Below are 20,958 nucleotides of genomic sequence, written 5' to 3' on the forward strand. Positions count from 1 at the left end.
GTGGAGGTGTGGCCCCTGGCAGTGAGCCAGAGACCACACCTCCGCCACAGTAGTCAAAAAACAACAAAACATATAACTCCCATGTATTTTAAACCTGGGGAAAGAATTCAAAGTCTAGGCTTGGAAAATGTGGACTGTTTAATTAAAACCTGCTCAGCTTTAGATGGAGAATTAGCCTTCGTCACCAACAAAGCTACTTGAATTTGAAACCTAGGTCACTTTGAAACACAAATTTTGTCTCTGCATACATCCAAAGTCAAAAGGATTTAGAAACACGAAGCGTGGTTTCCTGTTTTGAAAATCAGAACATGGGTTTAGATTTTTAAGAGTTGGTTTTAAGAATTAGTTGATTACATCTTGTACAGCACATAGAGGCCGTATTTCATTTCATTCGTGTTGATATAAGTTGGAAGCGAAATTCTTGAGATTCTTGCATGTTAGTTCATATGAGACTTAATATGACTTAATTAATGCAAATATATAAACAGCCAATCACATGGGGCAATGCATTTAGGTGTGCAAGTATGGTCACAGCATGTTTAAGTTTAAGCCAAGCACCACAATAGGGAAGAAAGGTGACTTAAGTGACTTTAAAAGTGGCATGATTGCTGGTGCCTGACAGGCTGGTCTGAGTATTTTAAAAGTGCTGATCTGCTGGGATTTTCAGCGCAGATATCTCTAGGGTTTATAGACAATCATCCGAAAAAGAGAAAATATCCAGTCAACAGCAATGTTCTGAGTGAGAATACTGTCTTGGATAGAAGTGGATAGCAGAGGAGAATGGCTAGACTGTTTCACACTGATAAGAAGGCAACAGTATTTCAAATAACTACTTGTTGCCACCATGGAGAAGTACATCTCTGAGCACACAACATATCAAACCTTTAAACAGATGGGTTTAGAGCAGCAGAAGACCACACTCCTGTCATCTAAGAATAGGAAACTGAGACTACAATTTGCATAGACTCACTAAAATTGGACAACAGAAATTGGGAAAAAATCTGTCTGGTATGATGAGTTTCGACTTCTGCTGCAACATTTGGTTGGGATCAGAATTTAGCATAAACAATGGGCATGGCTCTATCATGCCTCGTATCAATGGTTCAGGATAGTGGTAGTGGTGTCATGGTGTTTAGATATCTTCTTGGCATATTTTGCATAATTTAAATACCACAGATAACCTATATACCTTTATGACCACAGTGGTACGCATCTTTACATTTTACAGTCTTATAGTTCTCTCTGAGCTTTGTGCAACGAATCCCTAATTACATAATGTTTCTGTGATTTATATACTTGTTTTTTCTCTCTTCCTTTTTCGGGGTGGAGGAGTCCAAAATTTTTAAATAAATAAATAAATAGATAAAGTTTTTCTTTTCATTTGAACAAAATGGCCCATACAATGGGGATTAATTTCATCATGCACCACTAAAATCTGTGCAGCAGAAGATGCCTGAAAATTCTCCAACTGTAATTTTTAATCTTTAAATCCCCAACATTTGCACTGCAGACAGTCTTATACCCACTAAAAACTGTGGGAAGGTTTTATTAATAAATAAATAAATAAAAATGTATTGAATATCACACAGAAATCAACTGGAAGTTTACTATCTTTTCTACATTTGCTTAGCCTTAAGTCATTTAGGCATGGAGCTTATAACGCACCTAGACAGTACCAGAAAGCATATTTGTTTTGAACCGCAAATAAGCATTAAAAATCCATCCTTTCTAGATATTATGTAGTTGCTAAAGGCTGCTGGTCCTTGCATCATATCCTCGTGAAGACATAGCAATATCTAACTACATCCTTGTAGCGAAAACACAATCCCCCTTTAACACTCATCTCCTCCTATCAAGAGTTTTTGAAGCGGTGAACTGAAAGCAAAAGGCAAAATGGGCTTAATAGACCCACTGAGTGTATAAAAAAGAAGCTATGCAGTACAACACAACAACACCAATTGTGTCATAATAATTCCCACTGTCATGAGCAGACAGCTCAAGTCATTACTATTGATTACGAGGATACCAGCACTCCCCAAAGACATACAAAGAGGAAGAAGAAGAGACAGATAGAGGATGGGTGGAAAACAGGATAGCTTGAAAACCCACAGCAACAGAGAGTAGTGGCAGGCAGGACTAACCACTGAGACGGGCCATGCATTTAAAACCTTTATGATATGTATAAAAGTCTTTTCACAGACAACAGCAAAAGTTATTGATCAACCATTTTTTTTATAGCTTTTCTATAGTAATCTCAACATTTTGAGGGGTTTTAATGCCAGATTGGGGGGGGGGGAACAAGTTTAATGTGATAACTGGCTAATAATGGGGATTTTCATTTGATGATCACCATTGTTTGTAGATTTACAATTATTTTGCAATTGAATGATGACATTTCTTATGTGTTAATTACTTATATACAAAAAAAGAAAGAAAGAAAGGCAGGGAAAGAAATAAAGTTTGATCAAACACAACTTTAATCTATCAAAATTATCTAAAAAGTTGTCCTTCTTAGATGCTCCAAACATATTAATTAAATAATGTATTAATTAAACCATGTAGGAAACAAATAATTCAGAGTGATCCTGTGGCCTTACACTGGCCCGCTGGTAATTCTCAGTTAATGATAGAGCAGTAATAGGAGTTGAATGGAGGAGGAGGAGGAGGATGGGCTGCTCAAAAGAGTAACTCAAGGAAGACAGACAGGTATAGAGCAGAGGGAGAAATGGGGTTCACCCTTCTTATTTCATTTCATCAGGCCCTTGGGGAGCTTGGAACATAACAGAATGTCGTAAGAAATGAGGCAAAGTGAGAGACGGAGAGAAAGAGTATGTTTATCAGCTCACCTCCTCTGGCTGGCTCGTAGGATCAAGGCTGCTTGCTTTGTACATTATTAAACAACTCCATTTGTTACACAGCAGTGGTTTGTGTGTATGTGTGCATGTATGAGTTGAACAGATAGATCACACCAAAATACTGGAATATCTGTTGTTGTAAAGGTAAAGAAAAATATGTTTTTAGCTAAAGGAGCGAAGCTAAAATAGCCCATAGGATTTACTCAATATTTATCATACCCGAAAAGTTTTGTACAAGTGAGTTTTCTGATATTAGACTGTGGCAGTTAAGGCATTAAAATGTATAAGTTAGAAAAAAGAAAATGTTCTGAAAAATTACAGAATTACAGACTGACTGATGTCGTGTACTTTGTATTTTTGTCAGGATTGTGCTGCCGAGCACTCTTAAATATTCTTGCTGAGTGTTAAGAATTAAAAATTAGAATTAGTGCAATCATCCTAAAATACAGCTCAGTGAGGAGTAATTGGGAACCCTTGCATTTCTTAATAAAGTTGAAATATTTTAGGGTCATACATGAAAAAGGACACAAATACAAATATAATATGAAAAAATATATATGCAACAACAAATCTGAAAGACAGTAATGGCATAATGCACAAAGTCTCTAAGACGTGCTGAATCAGACAAGCAGTACATGCATATGAAAAAAAAAGTGTACACCTTAAAGAGAGAGACACCAGCCATGTACAAGGCAACCCTCAGTTGCCAAGGAGACGACCCCGATCGTTCATGCATCCTTCCTTATTCATCCATCCTGCCTCATCTACCTTTGCAAAGTCACGTATAAATGGGGTGGATGAATAATTAAGCTGCATTAGGAGCTTTATTGATGAAATAAAGACATCCCCACCTGACTCACTCCATCTTGTCATACCCTTTTTGTAAAGTACCTTTTACTTGGTTCGCAAACACTTACACACAGTTTCCTTTTTGTCTTTTTCTTGGCTGTATAATTGCTGTTGATAACCAGCAGATGTTAGTACCTTATGCCTAAGTCACACAGACCCAAGGACCTGTCAGTGATCCCCTGGGAACCACTGGTCGCAAGGAAAAAGGTGTATTCCCTGACTAGTTGCAAGTGTTTGCAAAATGTCCCATCCATGGTGTGAAACATATACTATTGCCTTCAGAGTGAGATCTCAACTTAAATGAACCTCAGTGAGCTGCACAGTTTCAATGGTAGAGCTTTCATATTGTTTTAATACGTGACCATTTATATTACTTCTGAAAAAAGTATGATTTGTTCTGTTGTATGTGCATTATGTGCTAAGAGTGGATGCTTGTTTTCATGGGTAAAGAGATTACCTTACTGCAATTTAACAACTGTGCTGCACTTCAAAACATTGACGTCAACTACCATGCCAATACAGTATCACAGAAGAACCTTAAAACATACACTTTGCCCATGGGTTTAGTGTTCGCTTCCCCTTTAATAGTTAAAGAAACATTGGGTAGCAAAGGCATGGTTAATGAAGAGCAAATGCAGCCCCTAGCTAAGGCCTTCAGCCCACATTCATCATGAATTCAATTTCCCCAATGCACGTACAAAGAGTATCTGGAATCATTACAACACAACTAGCAGGCATCCCCTGCTCATAAATAAGCCTGTTAATTGACCTGTCATAGCTAATTGCTGCAGGGGATATGAGACTGGTGAGTGTGTGTTTAAGAAAAAGAGTTTATCTGTACGTCTGCATACTGTACTGTGCAACAACCACCCTTTGTATTTTCCTAGGCAAAGGGGAACTCGATAAGGTGATTTATTGACATGTAAAAACATACATGAAGATGCAGTATGCAAGGCAAAAACAATCCTAATGAGGCTGAAAGTCAGTATTTGGTATGACCACCTTGATTCTTTAATGGTGAGATGGAGGAGGCAAATCCATATTGTTCATTTGTGTTGTGCTTTTCTTTTAATCCAGGTTTGCTTTTACTGTATTTGGGACTATTGCTATACAGAGAAGCAAAGCCTTTTCAAGTCAGGTGCTTTCTACACTGAATCAAAATCTAATGGTAATTTTTCTGTGTTCATAATTAAATAATTTTTAACAAGATTCTCAAAACCACTGGCTTAAACACAGCCCAAACCATGACTGAACCTCCACCATGTTTTACATTGGCTGCAGACACTCTTGTCTGACTTGTTTTGTGTATATAATCAAGTGATACCTGTCAGGTAATCGAGTGCAGATCTTTTAACTGTTCCCATAATTAGATCTACTGTAACGGGCTGAGAATACTTTCACTTTACGTGATCATGTGATCCTGTTCTGTGGAAAAGGTTATCTGCTGGCCTGAGGTCAATTATCACTTTAAAAAACAGACTCAAAACAGTTTTATTCTCACAGACTTACATTTAACTGTGTGATTATGTGTGTGTGTTTTAACTTATATTTTATTTCTTTACAAAGCTTTTTAAAGCTTTTATCTTCTGTGTCAAGCACATTGAGTTTATGTGTAAAGAAATATGCTACATAAATACAATTGTACCCCTCTTGACCTCTTCACATATATTTAGTGATGATTTGAAACAACAATTTCAAATTTGAATTTATGATTCCACAAGACCTGCTGCCACTGATCTTCTGTCCAGTTCTTGAGTAATATGGCATACCTCAACTTTTCTTCTATGTTTCTCTTTCTTATCAATGGCTTCTTGACAGTAGGCCATCCACTGAGACCATTTCTGATGAGGTTTCAGTGAACAGTAGATGTCTCAGTTGAAAGGCAAGATGCACTCTCAGGTCCTGTGTTAGTTGTTTCATGGGTTTTCCTATTTCTTAAAGACATAACTTCCAGATACTGGTTGTCTGCTACAGAAAGTATTTTAGACTTGCAACGTTTTCTTTCATCCTCAGTTTATTCGGTTTCCTTTTTTTTTTTTTTCCTTAACAGACTACTGGTAACAAAGTGTCTAAAGATTACAATCTAAGATTAATTATTTGCTAAGTTCTCTGTCATATGTAGACACAACACTGGGGGTTTGAATAATTCATAGGTCATTGTTAAGTGGAAAGATGAACTGCTCAAGACCACTTTAACAAATTAAAGCAAGTCTAGTTCCTTAAAAACAAAATATAAAGAAAGGAGGGTTGGCTCAAGACTTTTGCATAGTACAGATGCCTGAATCTACACTGTATTCTTGTGATTTTATTTGTGCACAGATAGAATGTAGACAGATATATGTGTGATGGGGTATTGGCAGCCTGATAGCTGAAGACTGTCCTTTTTAAATTTAAAGCCATTAGTCATCAGCCCTGAGAGAAGACATCTTGAAAGCAGACCAGGACAAGAATCAAGCCAGTTACTCCACTTGCCCCAACACTCCACGAGAGAGAAAGACAAGTGGAGAGAATGGGGACTAAACAGACGGAGACAGCAAAACACACATAGCAAAACTAAATTGTCATCACTTTTGCCCTCCCTTTTTCTCACCCTCCGCTGGATTTTAAACATTCTAAAATAGACACATATACACAAACTCACAAACAAACCCATGGAGTAAGAAAAACTGGAAAAATGAGTGAGAAAGGAAACATCATGTCCAGTTAGAAAGAAGGACTGAGTCATCTAGTTTGTTCTGCCACATGCCAACAGGGAAGAACTAACTGCAAGCGCAGCTGCCAAGGAGCCAAAGGGACTTCAAGGATGTGTCAACAGACAGTGCTCAAACACGGGCGCTTCTTCTGTTATGTCTTCCAGGCTATTTTCTTCCACTATTGACTGAATGTACACAGTTACTGTAACCCAAACTTTAAACTTCCGGTGAACTTAAACAAGGAAAGATGACTGTGCAGCTGAAAGCATGAAAAATTGCACCCCTTGAACTGAACTGAGAAATAGTTCGGATAACTTTCTAATCCAGTCGAACAGACTTTTAAATGGAGTTTCATTTGAGGGTAACAGTTCTTGAATAAGCAACAATCAGAGATCGGAAATCACCAGCTGGTGTAGAAGGCCTGAGGTAGTTCTCTTGCAATTGTCTTTGTACAGTAAATTGAATTGTCACCGTCCGATCAAGTGTGTGTTCCTTTACTGAAGTACTAGGTTTCCTACTGTACAATCACAAGTTAGTATGCCATTTCTTGTCAAACTAGTGTTTTCATGAAGAGTTTTTTGCAAATGCAAGAACAGTGAGTTGGTGCTCTCTCTTTGTATCAGCTGCATTACTTTCTCTTCATGGGAGAAGTTGAAAATAAACTACCTATGCTGTAACTAAGAAGCACTGTTTTGTCTGTGACACACAATTCACAATCCACCAGGCTTTTAACAGGAGGATCTTGCAACTTTAATCAAGTGCAAGTGCAAGTCCAGATGTGTGACTAATGAAAAGGAATAAAAAGTGCCCTTGACCCCCACAGGTACGAAATCTGGTGTCTTAGTTATGCCCTTTGGATTCACTCGTACCTTTAGAGGTAGAAGCCACTGTTAATCAATCAAAAGTTATTTCGAGTCATCACTTTTATCATGTGATCAGACTGGTCTCTTCCAGGCAGACAATTGTCCAATTCATAGTGCAAAAATTGTGTGAATCACATGCCGGGGCCTTCGCAGTCAGATCTGAACTACAGTATGGGAGGTTTTGTACAAATGAAAATAAAGTAATGTTGGATTAATTCCAAGTTATACTGAAGCTGTTATCCTTAAAAAAGAAAAAAAAAAACAAACAGATTTGGTCTTGTATTTCTGTCCATTTGCGTACCTCTAAAACTAAGGAAGCAATATAGGAATTAAACCAACCCAGAGGCTAAAGAGATGCGCTTGCAAGCAGTCCTCAACAAAAATATGCCACCCATGCAGAATGTACTATATTAGGTTGAATGCTCATTGTATAAAAAGCACAACAGAGTTAACTACAAAAGAAACAATCACATTTTTGGTTCTGGTTCATTTACTTGCTTGTATATTTGGGACCAACACATTTGCTAGCACCAAAACAGAGCCAGTCCAGTCTATATAAAGAACTGTTTGAAATTCCAGGATGTTTTTCTTTTCTTTTGTTTCTGGAAACAAATAAATTAAGCGTCAGTATTTATAGAAATTTATTGTATTTGATCACCACTAGCTACAGATGTTTATGTCTGTTTACTTTCATTTAGAGGTCAAAGCTGTTTGCATAGCTGCACATTTATGTCATTTGGACCTTTCAAATCTGTATGAAATCTTGTTGCCAGCCGTGAGATTAGCACATTCTTGATGAAGTGAATGATTTTCTGGTTACTACGTGAATAGGCTTGCTGCTGACATTCAGCAGAAAATGAGCCCAATGTGTAATCAAAGGTCCCCATTTATCAATAATGCCCTCAGTGCTAAAATGTCAAAATCCTGTATCCACATTTATTTAAGAAATGAAAAATGCACACAAGTCATACAAAAAGCTTGGGGTTAATTTATATGTATCATATTTTTCATTGCTTTCATTAGTACTACTTTTGGGGTATGAATTCTTTCCCAACACACTGCACCAACCCACTCCTAAAAGCTTAAATACTGTATTTGTTTTTATGCTAGTTGAAAGTTTTCTTCCAACACATTAGAGAAATGAGATTATTGGATATTAGTTAACTCAAACATCAATAAATATAAAGCGATAGTGATTTTGGGAAGTAGATCTCTGGGCGGTTTAAATGTCAGTCTTAAAAATATGTTGTGAAAAATTCAAGCAGTGTTTCAAGACCAGCTGTTTTTGGGAATTTCCATTAATTCATGGTATAAAATCCCAGTGCTGGCCTTGCACAGTGGAGAACTTTCCTCTTGGGAAAGACACAGTAGAGAGAAAATGGCTGAGGCAGAGGGACATCCCACAGATGAAAGAGATGACAAAAAATAGATTTTTTTGTGTTTTGTCAAAATACAGTTAGGTCTATGATTTGTTGGACAAAGACACATCTTTTGTAGTTTTGCCTTAGTACGCCACCACAGTGGATTTAAATCAGCCAATCAATATGTGATTGAAGTGCAGACTTTCAACTTTAGTTTTAAGGGTTTTACAAAAGATTTTGCATTAACTGTTTAGGAATTACAGCCATCTTTATACACAGTGGCCCATGTTCAAAGGGTTAGAATTAATTGGAAAATTGACTGACACACAGTTTTGTGCACTAGGTGAGACCTGTTTTCTTGTTATTTCATGGCAAATGAAGCAAACATAATATCTGAACTGGATTCAAAGAGTTGAATTTCCACGTTGGTGCTTTTTGACAGAATTTTAAGTATGAGAGATGTCTGTGCAAGTGAGAGAGGCCATCATTTGTCTGAAAAACAAAACAAAAAAGCAAAACAGCAACAAAAAAAACAATCAGAGAGATAATAAATAACTTTGGGAGTGGCCAAATCAAAAGTCTGGTACACTATATTAATAAAACAATGAAATACTAAGGTCTACAATCAAGAGACATCTTTGCAAATAGAAATATAGACTGGAAAAGCCACTCACGATATTAAGCATACCACATTATCGACATGTATGGCTCCTACTGGTCACTAGTGTTTATTATTGATGTGACTGCTGATTCTGTAATCACCAATCCTACGAAGCAAAGAAATCAGAAAGGCCTTACCTGAAAGGGTCCACTGGGGGTAACGTCAAAGAATGCTTTCTTCCAGTCTGGGCCTTGATGACCAGATTTTGTCCACATTGCTCGGTCCACAGAGGCAATGCTTCTCACTCGCAGATAAACATTGAGTGTACCTGTGAAAAATAATCCCATGCGCAGCCACACATCCAGACAAACACAGCCACAAACATGTACAGGAATTTAGAAACACTCAGTGTCATTGTCACTCTTGCTGGTTTTATAGTTATGGTCATTACCAAACACAGATATATTCCACTGCAAAAAATTATAATAAAAAAAATACAAGAGCAAAGATCAGTTTGTCTTGGAAGAATGGCCAAATATTACTCCTGAAATTTGTGAAACACGGTATCATCCTGTTGAGATTTGAGTCTGTCCCCCAAAATAAAAATGACTATAATAAATATTTAAACAAGATTCCGATTCCAATAGCTAAAGGTGCCGTGACTTTTGGTGCATTTTATTCCCATTTTGAGGACTGTATATTTAATATAGCAAGTCTAAAACTCTACCCTATTGTTTTACTTGCCATGGAGAAATAATCCAAATAGTGTCCATCTCTTTTTTCCCCTCTCTCTGTCTCTTTCAGGTCTCTAAAAGTAGGTGTGAGAGAATCATTCATCTTCTTAATGATCCCCAGCCAGCTCCTAATTGGAACATTAACCAACCACGAGTCTCTTAAACAAATTTGCAAGCAGGGGGCACGCTATGCTATACTATATTTGTGTGTGTGTGTGTGTGTGTGTGTGTGTGTGTATGTATGTACTTATAGACTTATGCTTACACAATGGAATCAATCATTGTTTTGTGAAAATATAAGCCTATATTCTTTAAATCCCGGAAAAATCACCAGGCTGGCAGCACTAAGCATCATACTTTGTCACAGGAGATTTGTGATACTAGGGGAAGGATCCAACTGAGCAGTTAAGCAACATGTTTCAGTTGTCTGTGGGCACCGAGGGAAGCAGTGTTATCGGACTGTCAATCCAGTCTTCACCTTAACCCTACATATTTTAGCACTGTGAAAATGTCAAATAAAACAAATGACGCTGTTTAATTAAACATTTCTGGCACATTTACACAGATTAAAAGATTTGTTTGGCAAAAGGCAGATGGCTGGTTTGATTCCAGTTGATAACAGGAAGGGCATCTTATGTTAAAAAAAATCAAGACATGCGGAGGTGCTGTAGTGATCTTTGTGACAAGGGAGGAGGTGAAAGTAGCTTTAGTGGAAGCCAAATTGATAACAGCTACAGCCAGTAGCTAGTCGATAAATACTGAGAACCACCAATACCTCCAGCAAACCACTGTATCTGACCAAACATGACTCCTATCAAAGAACATCTTGTTTTTGTTGAGTTTTTAGATTCTGTGTGAATTACATAAAACAATATGTCATATTTATTTGCTTTTGAAAGCCATGATTCTTTTGCTGTCTTTGAATCAGTAAAGCTGTTTTCCCATGGTTGTGATCATTATAAGGAAAGTCTAGTCTCCACTAGAGATGAGCAGTAAGGCGTTACCAATTACTATTTTCAAGTAACGAGTAAAGTAAGGGATTACTATTGCAAAAAAGTAATTAAATTACTGTTACTTTCCCCGTACTTTGACTGCATTACTAAACCGTGATTTTGTTTGTGAGAGTGTCTTATGACAATGACGTACGAGCATGCGACGTCTGTGGCAGCAACAGACGTGCATAGTAGATCAACAATGGATAATATAGAGTGTGAGAGAGAGTACGACCATGCAGCATTTAAAGCTTGGAAGTCCTGACATTACTTACAATTTTCATTAGTTCGTAAAAAGTGACAAAAACATTAGCGCCCACTGTACACTCTGCGCAGGAAGAAAACTTCTTTCAACAGTGAAAAATTCAAATTCAAATCTGAGCAAGCACCTAACAAGCTACCACAGGAATGTGAAACTCACAGAGAAACCCCTGAATCCCCCCGCTGACATGACCGCTGCAGCACCGGGCAAATCTCCACCCACTCCTGCTAAACAGGTGAAAATAGACTTAAGAGTGACAGGGCTTTGTGCTGCTGAATCTTTGATTTTATTTATGTTTTGATGTGTTTTACTTGCATCTATTTGAAAGAGTGAGTGTAAACACAAAAAAATTATTTTATTTTATATGCTGATATATGCACAAAAAAGGTTTAAATGTTAAACTAATTTCTTCGAGTCAAAGACTGTTGCATAATTAAATTTTTGCTTGATGCAATTTGCATAAAGTTAAATGATTAAAACTAATAAAACATTTTTTAAAAAGAGACTTTTTCATTTGATTCAATTGTATATGATGGATTATGCAGAAAAAAATGGGACTGGGCTGAAAGGTCTATTGCTTTATTACGTATTCAGGTTGTGTATCATGTTTTTAAAAAGTGACTCAGTAATAAGTAAGTAATTACTTTTGAAAATAACCAATCAGTAAAGTAATGGCATTACTTTCTTGGAGAAATAATCAGTAATTAGTAACTAAATAGTATTTTCAAGTAACTTGACCAACACCGGCCTCCACAGTGAAAATGCAAACGTAAAACAGATTTTACCTTTTTTATGTAACTGTGGGAAAAAGAATAAGATCACATATACCAAAATGTCTAAAATCATTTTTTTAACACTGAGTATATTTTGCATGGTTTTGTGAAGTCTGGATCTCAGTAAAAATAATGATCTGATAGCGTTGGAACAGCTACATTACTACATTAAAAATGTTAATTACATTACAGGTTAGTTGCTCTTCTATGAGGTGAAATCTAGCAGATAGGTTTTTCGGTGTCCTACAAGGTTTTCCAACTGGAACTTAAATTTCATTTTCAAGAAGTGAACAAACATTAAATGTTAAAAAATATTTACCTCCCAAAGTCCAAAAAAGCAGCGTTTCTGCAAGCAAGACCTAATCTTGATGTATAGTATTACCTTTTAACCCAATCTCTTAATGTAACACTACATATCTGAGCCACATAGTTCCTTTCTTCTCTCTTTCTCCTCTTACCACCATCACCACCTACACACACACAGAGCCAAAAGAGTGTTTGCGGACTCTGATAAGCAGTCTATTGATTGGACTGAGGTAAGGCAGTATATGCTGGTGAGAGTGTCAGGCAAGCAGAGGAGAAGGCACAGCTCTATCAAGGCTACTTGTCTGTGGCATCATGATTGGGGAAGACAGAGCAGAGATACACAGACCCACACACAGACGGGCATGCACTGCGATACTTGAAATCAAATGAGTTGTTTTTGTTTTGATATCTGAAAGGCCTACATTGGGTTCTCATCTCCCCCATCCCTCATCGCATCCTAAATAAAGCTCATGGCCTGTCTGGTATGCTTCTGCTGCTGGTTTGCTTTGAAAGCAATGCTGAAGAGTCCAGAGTAAACTGAAGCTTGTAGCCTCTGTCACCAAAGGGCAATACTATTCAGTGTTTTTAGTAAATGCCTGAATCCTTTTTTAAATCTTTGCCATGCAGAGGCTGGTTATGATGCTTTCCTGAAGATAGGGACCTAAACCTATCAAGTGAGAGACAGACATAAAAAGCATCTAGAAAACCTGTGTATAATTAAAAAGAAAGTTGTGTTTGCAAAATACTATGCTAACATTTATATCGCCAAAGTTATTTAAAGTGTAATAAAACTGTTTTTCAAACAGCATACAGAAACTAATTGTCTTCAATCACTCTGGAGTGAAAATAATCCAGTAATTCCAAGTAAGCTTGCCAATGGCATTGCAAACCTGAGCCATAAAAAATACTACCCAATGCCAAACAGAACTAATTAAATGTTGTTTATTGTTGCTGCCAGCAAGCCCACAGATAAACATATTAAGGTGAAAAGAAAAACACATCACCTGGGGAGGTCTTTATTTGTGCTGCCCTATTGCAAACCTGCAATCCAAAGTGAGGAAAGGGCATTATTCTTTCTGCCCTCATTTTATTTTGCAAAATCTTTGAAAGGTGCCTTTACCTCTTTTAAACTCTCAAACTCTTAGGATTGCAAACAAGCAAACTATATGTGGGCTAAAAAAGAGCAGCATTTCAACATCTTGTCTGAAAATTGTGTGGCGTCAAAGTGGCCAAATGCTTTCAATATATACGACCTTTTAACACTTTTAGCACACCATATATCAAGTACATTAAAATTGGCTAGCACTACAGCATACTCTCACTATTTCTGGACATCAACAGGCTCTCTAAGGCTCTCTATTTTCTGTGCTTAATTTTTCTCAGTATTTTTCTTACCATTCACTTTGGTCTCAGTCTCATCATTAACCATCTCCCTTTTTCAAAAGGTTGGCCAGCCCTCATCCTCCCCTCACTTGTCTTGTCTCATCTCTCACTGACCCCCTGTCTTATCCTCATCTTGTCTCTTTCCATCATTAAGAGGCACACTGTGTCTCCCTAGCAAAACTGTTAGCTCTGCCAAGGTAAGGCAATTAAAGCAACAACAAATTGGACAGACTGGGACGAACAGCACTGGAAATTGAGAGAGGGCTTGCAGCGGTGGTAACACAATGTGCTAATCATATGCAAGCATAGTGCAACTGATGTTTCACTGTCTCATTATAAAACATCGAAAATACCTTTGACCAAACTACCCAATAAGAAATGAAGTGCTCCAGTATCTCTTATAAATCTGCCACCTATAAACAGCCATTACATATTATAGTAACAGTCAGGCCACCTCTATTTTAAGCAGAGACATTTTGAGTAGTAGCCAATTTTTGGCTCATTCTTTCTGATCTATTAAGGTTTCTCTCTTTACTGCAAAAGCCTGAATAACCTGACGGAAACATTTCTACTCTATTGTTAGCATGCCATTGAAATATTTGTGCATGCAAAGCTATTTCTCTGTGGGAGATGTGCCCAAATCTTTGTCTTAATAAACTGCCTCGCATTTCTGAACTTGAATATGCTTAACTATTACATTATCACACTTGGTTACACACACAGACACAAAGGCAAACTCCCACACACACAATACACTGTGCCCTTTTAAACCAAACACATCCTAAGGAGACAGGGAGGTCAGCAGGTAACAAATGCTAGATTAAAGCATATATGCTTGGGCTATGGACACATAAATCAATATTGTGTGTGTGTGTTTGTGGATAAATGTAGGTGTGCCTCTATGTATTTGCTAGATTTGCCATTTTCCCCCTTTTTTAAAAGAACACATTCGCACGTGCGTGCATGTGTGTGTCTTTGTGTGTGCACAAAAGTGTAAGAGTGTGCATGCAGGTGTGTAGGGCTCCTAGATGTATGCATTCTAGCTGTGTGACAGAGCATATTATGATGAACAACTCGCCCAAGTGACTGATTGTGTCTTGCCACTGCCATAAATCACACACCCACTGCCCCCTTCAACCACCTCTAAACACACAAAACACACACACACACACACACACACACACACACACACAAACTGAGACCCAAGAAGCCACATACAAACAGAACTTTTGTAGCATCCTACATCCCACCCTCGTCCCGGTCTTTCCATTCCACCTCTCACCCACATATACACACGCACACACGTACACACTCTCTCACACAGACCTACAATTTTCTGTCTGACACGCTCTGCAAGCAAGGTTCAAGCATAGGGTTCAGCTTTTGACAGAGGCAAGAGCGATATGAGAACCCCGATAGCAGAGAGCACCAGTACACTGTTCCCTGTATACCCATGTGTGCCATTGTGCTCTCATATGAGAGAAGATAATAATGTTTGTGTATGTGTATATGTTTGTGCGAGCATTATTCTTCTTTCTGCGACTTACCAATGTGTTTGCCCTTCATGTGATAGTAGAAGGAGACGCAGTATGGGACTCTTCCTTTGGGGCCCTTGCTTGAGGTAATATTAAAAAGTGGCGAAAGAAGAAGAGCCTTGTCACCCTGAGTACGTGGGCGTGATGCTTCAATGTACATGTAGTAGCCTAGAGTCAACAAGAAAGATAAAGAGTAGAAATATTAATAATAATAAAAGGCTAATAAAGCCCTCTAATGTAAATTATAGACTGTAGGTATTGGGATAACAACACATTTTTGGGAGGTTTGTGGTAACATAATGGGTCATAAGCTAGTGCCAAGTTTCTGCTTTATTTTCTATGTGATAAAAATATCTTAACACATTTAATCACATGTTCCACAAGTAAATTAGACAAACTGAGGAAAAACAATCTAATTTTTTTCTTGGTCTTCCAAGTTGTTTGACATTTCATACACCTCAATCTAATGTTAACTTCAAACTCTAAATCAGCTTTGAGAGTTGAACATTTTAATGCATGAAATGATGTCAGAATAAAATATCTTCCACAGCAGTCCTTTATATGTTAATGTAGAACTACTCACTCTAAAGTTGAGACCTGACACTAATGTATTATCCCATATTTTATTTATAATTGCCGTGAAACACAACAGTGCGTGTACAACAACAACAACAGCAAAAAAGCACATTGTCTGAAGATGAATGGTCTTGACTGTACATACACATTTGTTTTGTTTCTGTGCCTTTGAATTTACACTTCCACATTACACAATACATTTGTATTTCACTTTAGATGAGTCATAGTTTCCTCACCCTCCTTTGTTCCACTGCGGTCAGTGTCTGGCCCGGTGTTCGCAGACCGCTTGGGATTCTGCGTCAGGTGATTTTGTCTCGTCCAGTCAAAGATATCACTCCGGTCTTGAGAGAAGCCACATATGCGCTCATCTTCAAAGCCACACACATGGTCTGAGGTGTGTGTGTTGTTCCAAAAAAAAAAAAAGATAGAAAAACACATTAAATCACTGACATGTCAAGTGGGTGACATTACAAACTGTAGATGACATACAAGGCTGTTTCTTTTTTTTTCACCCACCTTTCCCAGGAAACAAATGGCAACATCTATAAAGGTCTATAATGACCTCTGCAATGTGCACTTCAAATCAGACAGCTAGGCAATTACTGACAAAGTGATAGGGACCACGTAGGAGGCACTGGTATACATATTATGTATAATTGAAAGTATGACTCTTACATTCTCAGACTAAAACTGCGTAAAACGATAAAAAAAGGAAATTAAAAATACCTGGAATAATGAATTGCACTAAAGTGGGCATTACATTTAAATCTTCTCCTTTGTATTCACTGTGCAATTCAGTGAAAAAATGCTCACCTGATATTGTATAACACTACTACTCATGATGAAAATAAAAGCAGTATTAAACATTTAGTCATCCAGACATATGGCAATTACAAATGTTGTAAAATTTGTGGCTGTTCATCTAATTCTGTAGTTTTAAATAGCAGTGAGAGCCAAATACAATGTGCCAGTTTGGAAACTTAAAGGCTAAAGACAGGTTCTAGCAAAGTTCGTTGAATATGCAAAGTTCATATTGTTAGTGTACCGACTGCTTTGACTTGTGTTTAAAATCAAACCAACAAAACAAGAAAACACTGGCATGTAGGGAATATACCATAATACGGACTCATTTTCAAAATAAAACTGCAGATGGGTGGTAAAAGTGTATATGCCTTTGCTCTTATACACTCTGTTGGGAGTGCTATGGTTCACCACACATTCATGGTACAGTTTGACATGCCTCAAACTGACCTTGTAAAGTGCAAGACAGATTGAGACCAAGATTTCATTAAATCTATCTTGAACTGTGTGATATAAAAAAAACAAATGTTGTTGGACCAAAACACATTGTTGGAGCTTCACCTCAGCACACCTACACAGTTAATGTTAAATCAATCAACCAATATGTGATTGAAGTGCAGAGATTCAGCTTTAATTCAAGTGGTTTTACAAAAAAAAAAAAAAAAAAACTATAGAATTTTAAATATAAGGATTGTTTTTAATGCTTGGACGAAAATCCTTTCCTTTTCTCCCACGAGATGCTCTGCTAGGCCTTAGCCACCTTCAGTTGCTTCTTGATTTTCGGTCATTCTGAATTCAATTTTGTATTTAATAATGAAGAAGCATGCTCTATTGGGTCCATCACGTGACTGCCCGATTTCTTTGCCTTGAGAAAGTAGTTTTTACATTATGCTTTGGGTCATTATCCATTTGCACTGAAGCATTATCGGGTCAGTTCTGCAGCATTTCGCTGAATCTGAGCAGAGAATATAGCCCTGCACACTTAAGAATTCATTCTGCTCCTTTTGTCAGCAGTCACATCATCAATAAACACTAGTGTCCTGGTTCCACTGGCAGCCATACATGCCCATGCCCTAACCTATGTCCGCTGCCTCCGACATGTTTGATGGATACTGTGGTATGCTTCTGATCATGAGTCGTTTTTCTCCTTTTCCATACTTTTCTCTTCACCATCCTTCTGGTACAAATTTGTAATCTGTCCAAAGAATTTTTTTTTTCAGCAGGCTCTTTTATGTGTTTTCTGGCAAAGTCTGATCTGGCCTTCTTGTTCTTGACTACCACAATGATTTTTTTCCTTGTTGTAAACCTTCTAATTTCCACTCCTGAAAATGTCTCTGATTTATAAACCTTGACAATAATATGTGTAACTCTTGAAAGTGTTCTTGAGTTGGTTGAATGTTTTTTAAGTTATTTTTTAACCATATAAATTCTGTCATCACACTTTGGAACTGTCTTCTGTGGTCTTTTAGGCTTTTTGCTTTTGCTGAGCTGGTACCACAATCTGGTACAATCTTGAAAAGAATGTACCAGATTGTGATATTGGCTACTCCGTAAATTTTTACTATGCCTCTAATAGATTTATTTTGCTTTATGTTTTGGGTTTTTTTTAGCCAAATGATTCCATCCCTCACATGTGCTCTCTTTGGGTCTTATAATTAAAATGACTGTAAAAAGCTCTAAAATACAAATTAAATATTTGATCAAAGTCAAATATGATGTGTCCTTTATTAAAAATGACCACAACACTACATGTCAGTCAACTGTTGAATTAAAGCTGCTACAGAGTTATGCAATTTAATTTTGACTGTTTTGTTTTTATTTCAGCTTTGATTCAGTAGATTCATTTAGTTTTAGTCATTTTAATTATTACTGAATGGAGCCTGCATATGTCAGAGGCAAAGATTTTGAAAAATCAGTACAGCTATTGTAATAAAAAGCAGCACTTTTTGAAAGCAGTTGATTCGCAGTCTTTTTGACATCCAAAATCTCAGTAAACGCATCCATCACAGCCTCATGTGGCAAGTTGTAATATCATTTTTTACCAAACTAGCAGATACTAAAACTGAGGCTATTTCCTCTGTATTTTCATTTTATTTTTGGTAGTTTTTTCACAAAATCATTTCCGCCAGCTTTAATTTTCTTAATAAGTTTTTATTTTTATTTTATTTAACTAAAATGTTTTTTGCACATTTAGTTGTTAGTTTAGTTTTAGTTAACTATAACAACCTTGGTCTGCACTTTATTCGTATATTGATTATTTGATTAAAAATCCACTGTGCAAGTGTGTAAGGGCAAAACTGCAATTTCTTTGTTCGACATATTTTGGACCTGAGAGTAGAAGTACGAGTCTACCTTTCTTGTTTTTGAGTGCTCCTACTGGCTGTTGACACCTTGTGAATATAATCTATAAACACAATTGGGTAAAAGCTTTAATGAGATGCAGTTTCCCTGAACATTTAATCTTCTCTGAGCTATGTGATTCTTTTAATGTTTTCCCATTAATATGTTTTGAGAGACACTTTGATACTGTCACATAGATCATTAAGGACAAAAAAGATATTTTGAAGAACACCCCGAGTTTTGTCGTCGTTGATGTTAATGTCTCTTGTTAAGCAAGATAAAGAGCCTTCTTTCCGTGGTGTAGTCACCTTCATTAGCCCATCTGGAGAGCAATTATCAGAGACTCACTAAACAAATGAAAATTGAGCCAAGAGAGTATAACAACAGCCATCTAAAACCGTCCAAGCTGACAGCATCAGTGAAAGCTTCCCGGACACACACAGTCCGCTGCAGATACATATGGCTTGTGCTCCCCAAGAGGACGGCGTGTGTGTGCCTCTTTGTTTCAGGGAGCTAATCTATTACTATTCACACCCTGCTCTAGTATATGCGCTCCTTTCAATTTACACTGTTGTTCTCGCAGTCTGTTCCAATCTGCTGTTGTTTTAATTGCCTCACCCTGATGGAGCCAACTGACACTCCTGCCAGAAAAATGCTGCGTGTCTCTTAATGAAGAAAATAGACAAGATGCAATTGACTGAGAAAAAGAGAGAGGGATGGTAAGAGAGAGGCAGGACCAGGATAGACGCTGGTGGAAAACTGTGACAGACAGAGGGGGCTAACAGAGAGAGAAAGGAACTAAAAATCTATGATGAGATGAAACATAGTTTTAATATAGCCTGATCAAGTTTAAAACATACAGAATGGCCCACATTTTGTATTTTAAATTTTTCAAGCCTAGCCAATAATACCATCATAACCAACCTGATATCCTTCTCCCATTGTCACCATTTCAAGACATTTAAAATTCTATAGAGCTTGTTTCACCCATCATTTTTTGTTACCCCATTATTTTCATCGCAACAATATGATTAAGGGTCATGAGTCACGGGGTCGTGTGTTGGGAACCTTTGCCTTGGCAGACTTGTGCTGACACTGCTTGGAGCAAACATGCTTATTTAAACCTTCATCAGAATTCAACATGCCTTCATCTCTTTACCACTCTGTCATAAATCAGGTTGAAAAAGAAAGTTAAAGATGATAAAATGTACAAGAGCAAAGGATGGCAGTTGAGTCTCACCTGAAGGTCTTGGGTAAGTGTAGGCTGTAAAAAGAATTATGATAATATTGATTAGCACTCAAACATGAACAACCCATCAATTGATCTATGCTCTGTGTAAGTATATGATTGGATTAAAAAAATATCTAATGACTGCAGACAAAGACGAGGATTTTAAGAGAGACTCACGTTCTGAATACTGGATGATTCGACTGACATAGTCCCCAGTGCTGTAGGTGGTAATAGGGGCCAGCCGGACCTCGTAGGACAAAGGGATTTTCAGGTCTGATACTGCGTAGGACATCAGAACACCCTTTTCTGGTGCCTTACCCTTGAGGTCTATTTGTTTTGACAGCAGGTTTTGCTTGTTCTGCATTCATACATAGGTACACAAACACATACACACAAATAGAAAAGATGAAGGCTTGTTAATGTGCAAATGTACTTGGTCAAAAGTGTAAAAAACTGTACATACAATGATTTGACTGAGTAGGAGAAATGGTAAAGGAGTCACATAAGGACGTGTCAGTGGTGTCAGGCATATTTCCCATTCCCCTTTCTTTCTTTTCATTTTGGGTTCGTTCATCTGCGGTCATACCCCATCAGCTCTATCACTTTACTTGGATATCCTAAAATTTCGTCAATCAGAAGTCACTGGGAAAAAGCCACAACTCATTTAACAACTCCAGCTCATCTCGCATCTGGAGGATTTTCATGCAATCCTAATCCTTACTAGTATAATAGTCATAATACCCCAGCACTTTCATTTAAATACACAAACAACATCAGACACAGGGTTGAAGTTTTTTTGGAGC

General features: G+C 37.5%; 1 protein-coding gene across 2 annotated transcripts in view; it reads right to left on the minus strand.

Moving 5' to 3' along the window:
- The window catches only part of mdga1 (MAM domain containing glycosylphosphatidylinositol anchor 1), a 184,766-nt gene that overhangs the window by 20,157 nt on the left and 143,651 nt on the right, over positions 1 to 20,958 (minus strand). For both annotated transcript variants that reach the window (XM_084930628.1, XM_084930619.1), the window contains exons 12-16: positions 20,333 to 20,513; positions 20,165 to 20,188; positions 16,020 to 16,172; positions 15,220 to 15,375; positions 9,420 to 9,550 (exon numbers count right to left, since the gene is read on the minus strand). In XM_084930628.1, the coding sequence (XP_084786754.1) occupies positions 9,420 to 9,550; positions 15,220 to 15,375; positions 16,020 to 16,172; positions 20,165 to 20,188; positions 20,333 to 20,513 (645 nt within the window). The remainder of the gene's footprint in view (positions 1 to 9,419; positions 9,551 to 15,219; positions 15,376 to 16,019; positions 16,173 to 20,164; positions 20,189 to 20,332; positions 20,514 to 20,958) is intronic.

The sequence above is a fragment of the Perissodus microlepis genome, chromosome 1 (assembly GCF_051167445.1).
Source record: "Perissodus microlepis isolate ML-2025 ecotype Zambia chromosome 1, ASM5116744v1, whole genome shotgun sequence".
NCBI classification, from domain to species: Eukaryota; Metazoa; Chordata; class Actinopteri; order Cichliformes; family Cichlidae; genus Perissodus; species Perissodus microlepis.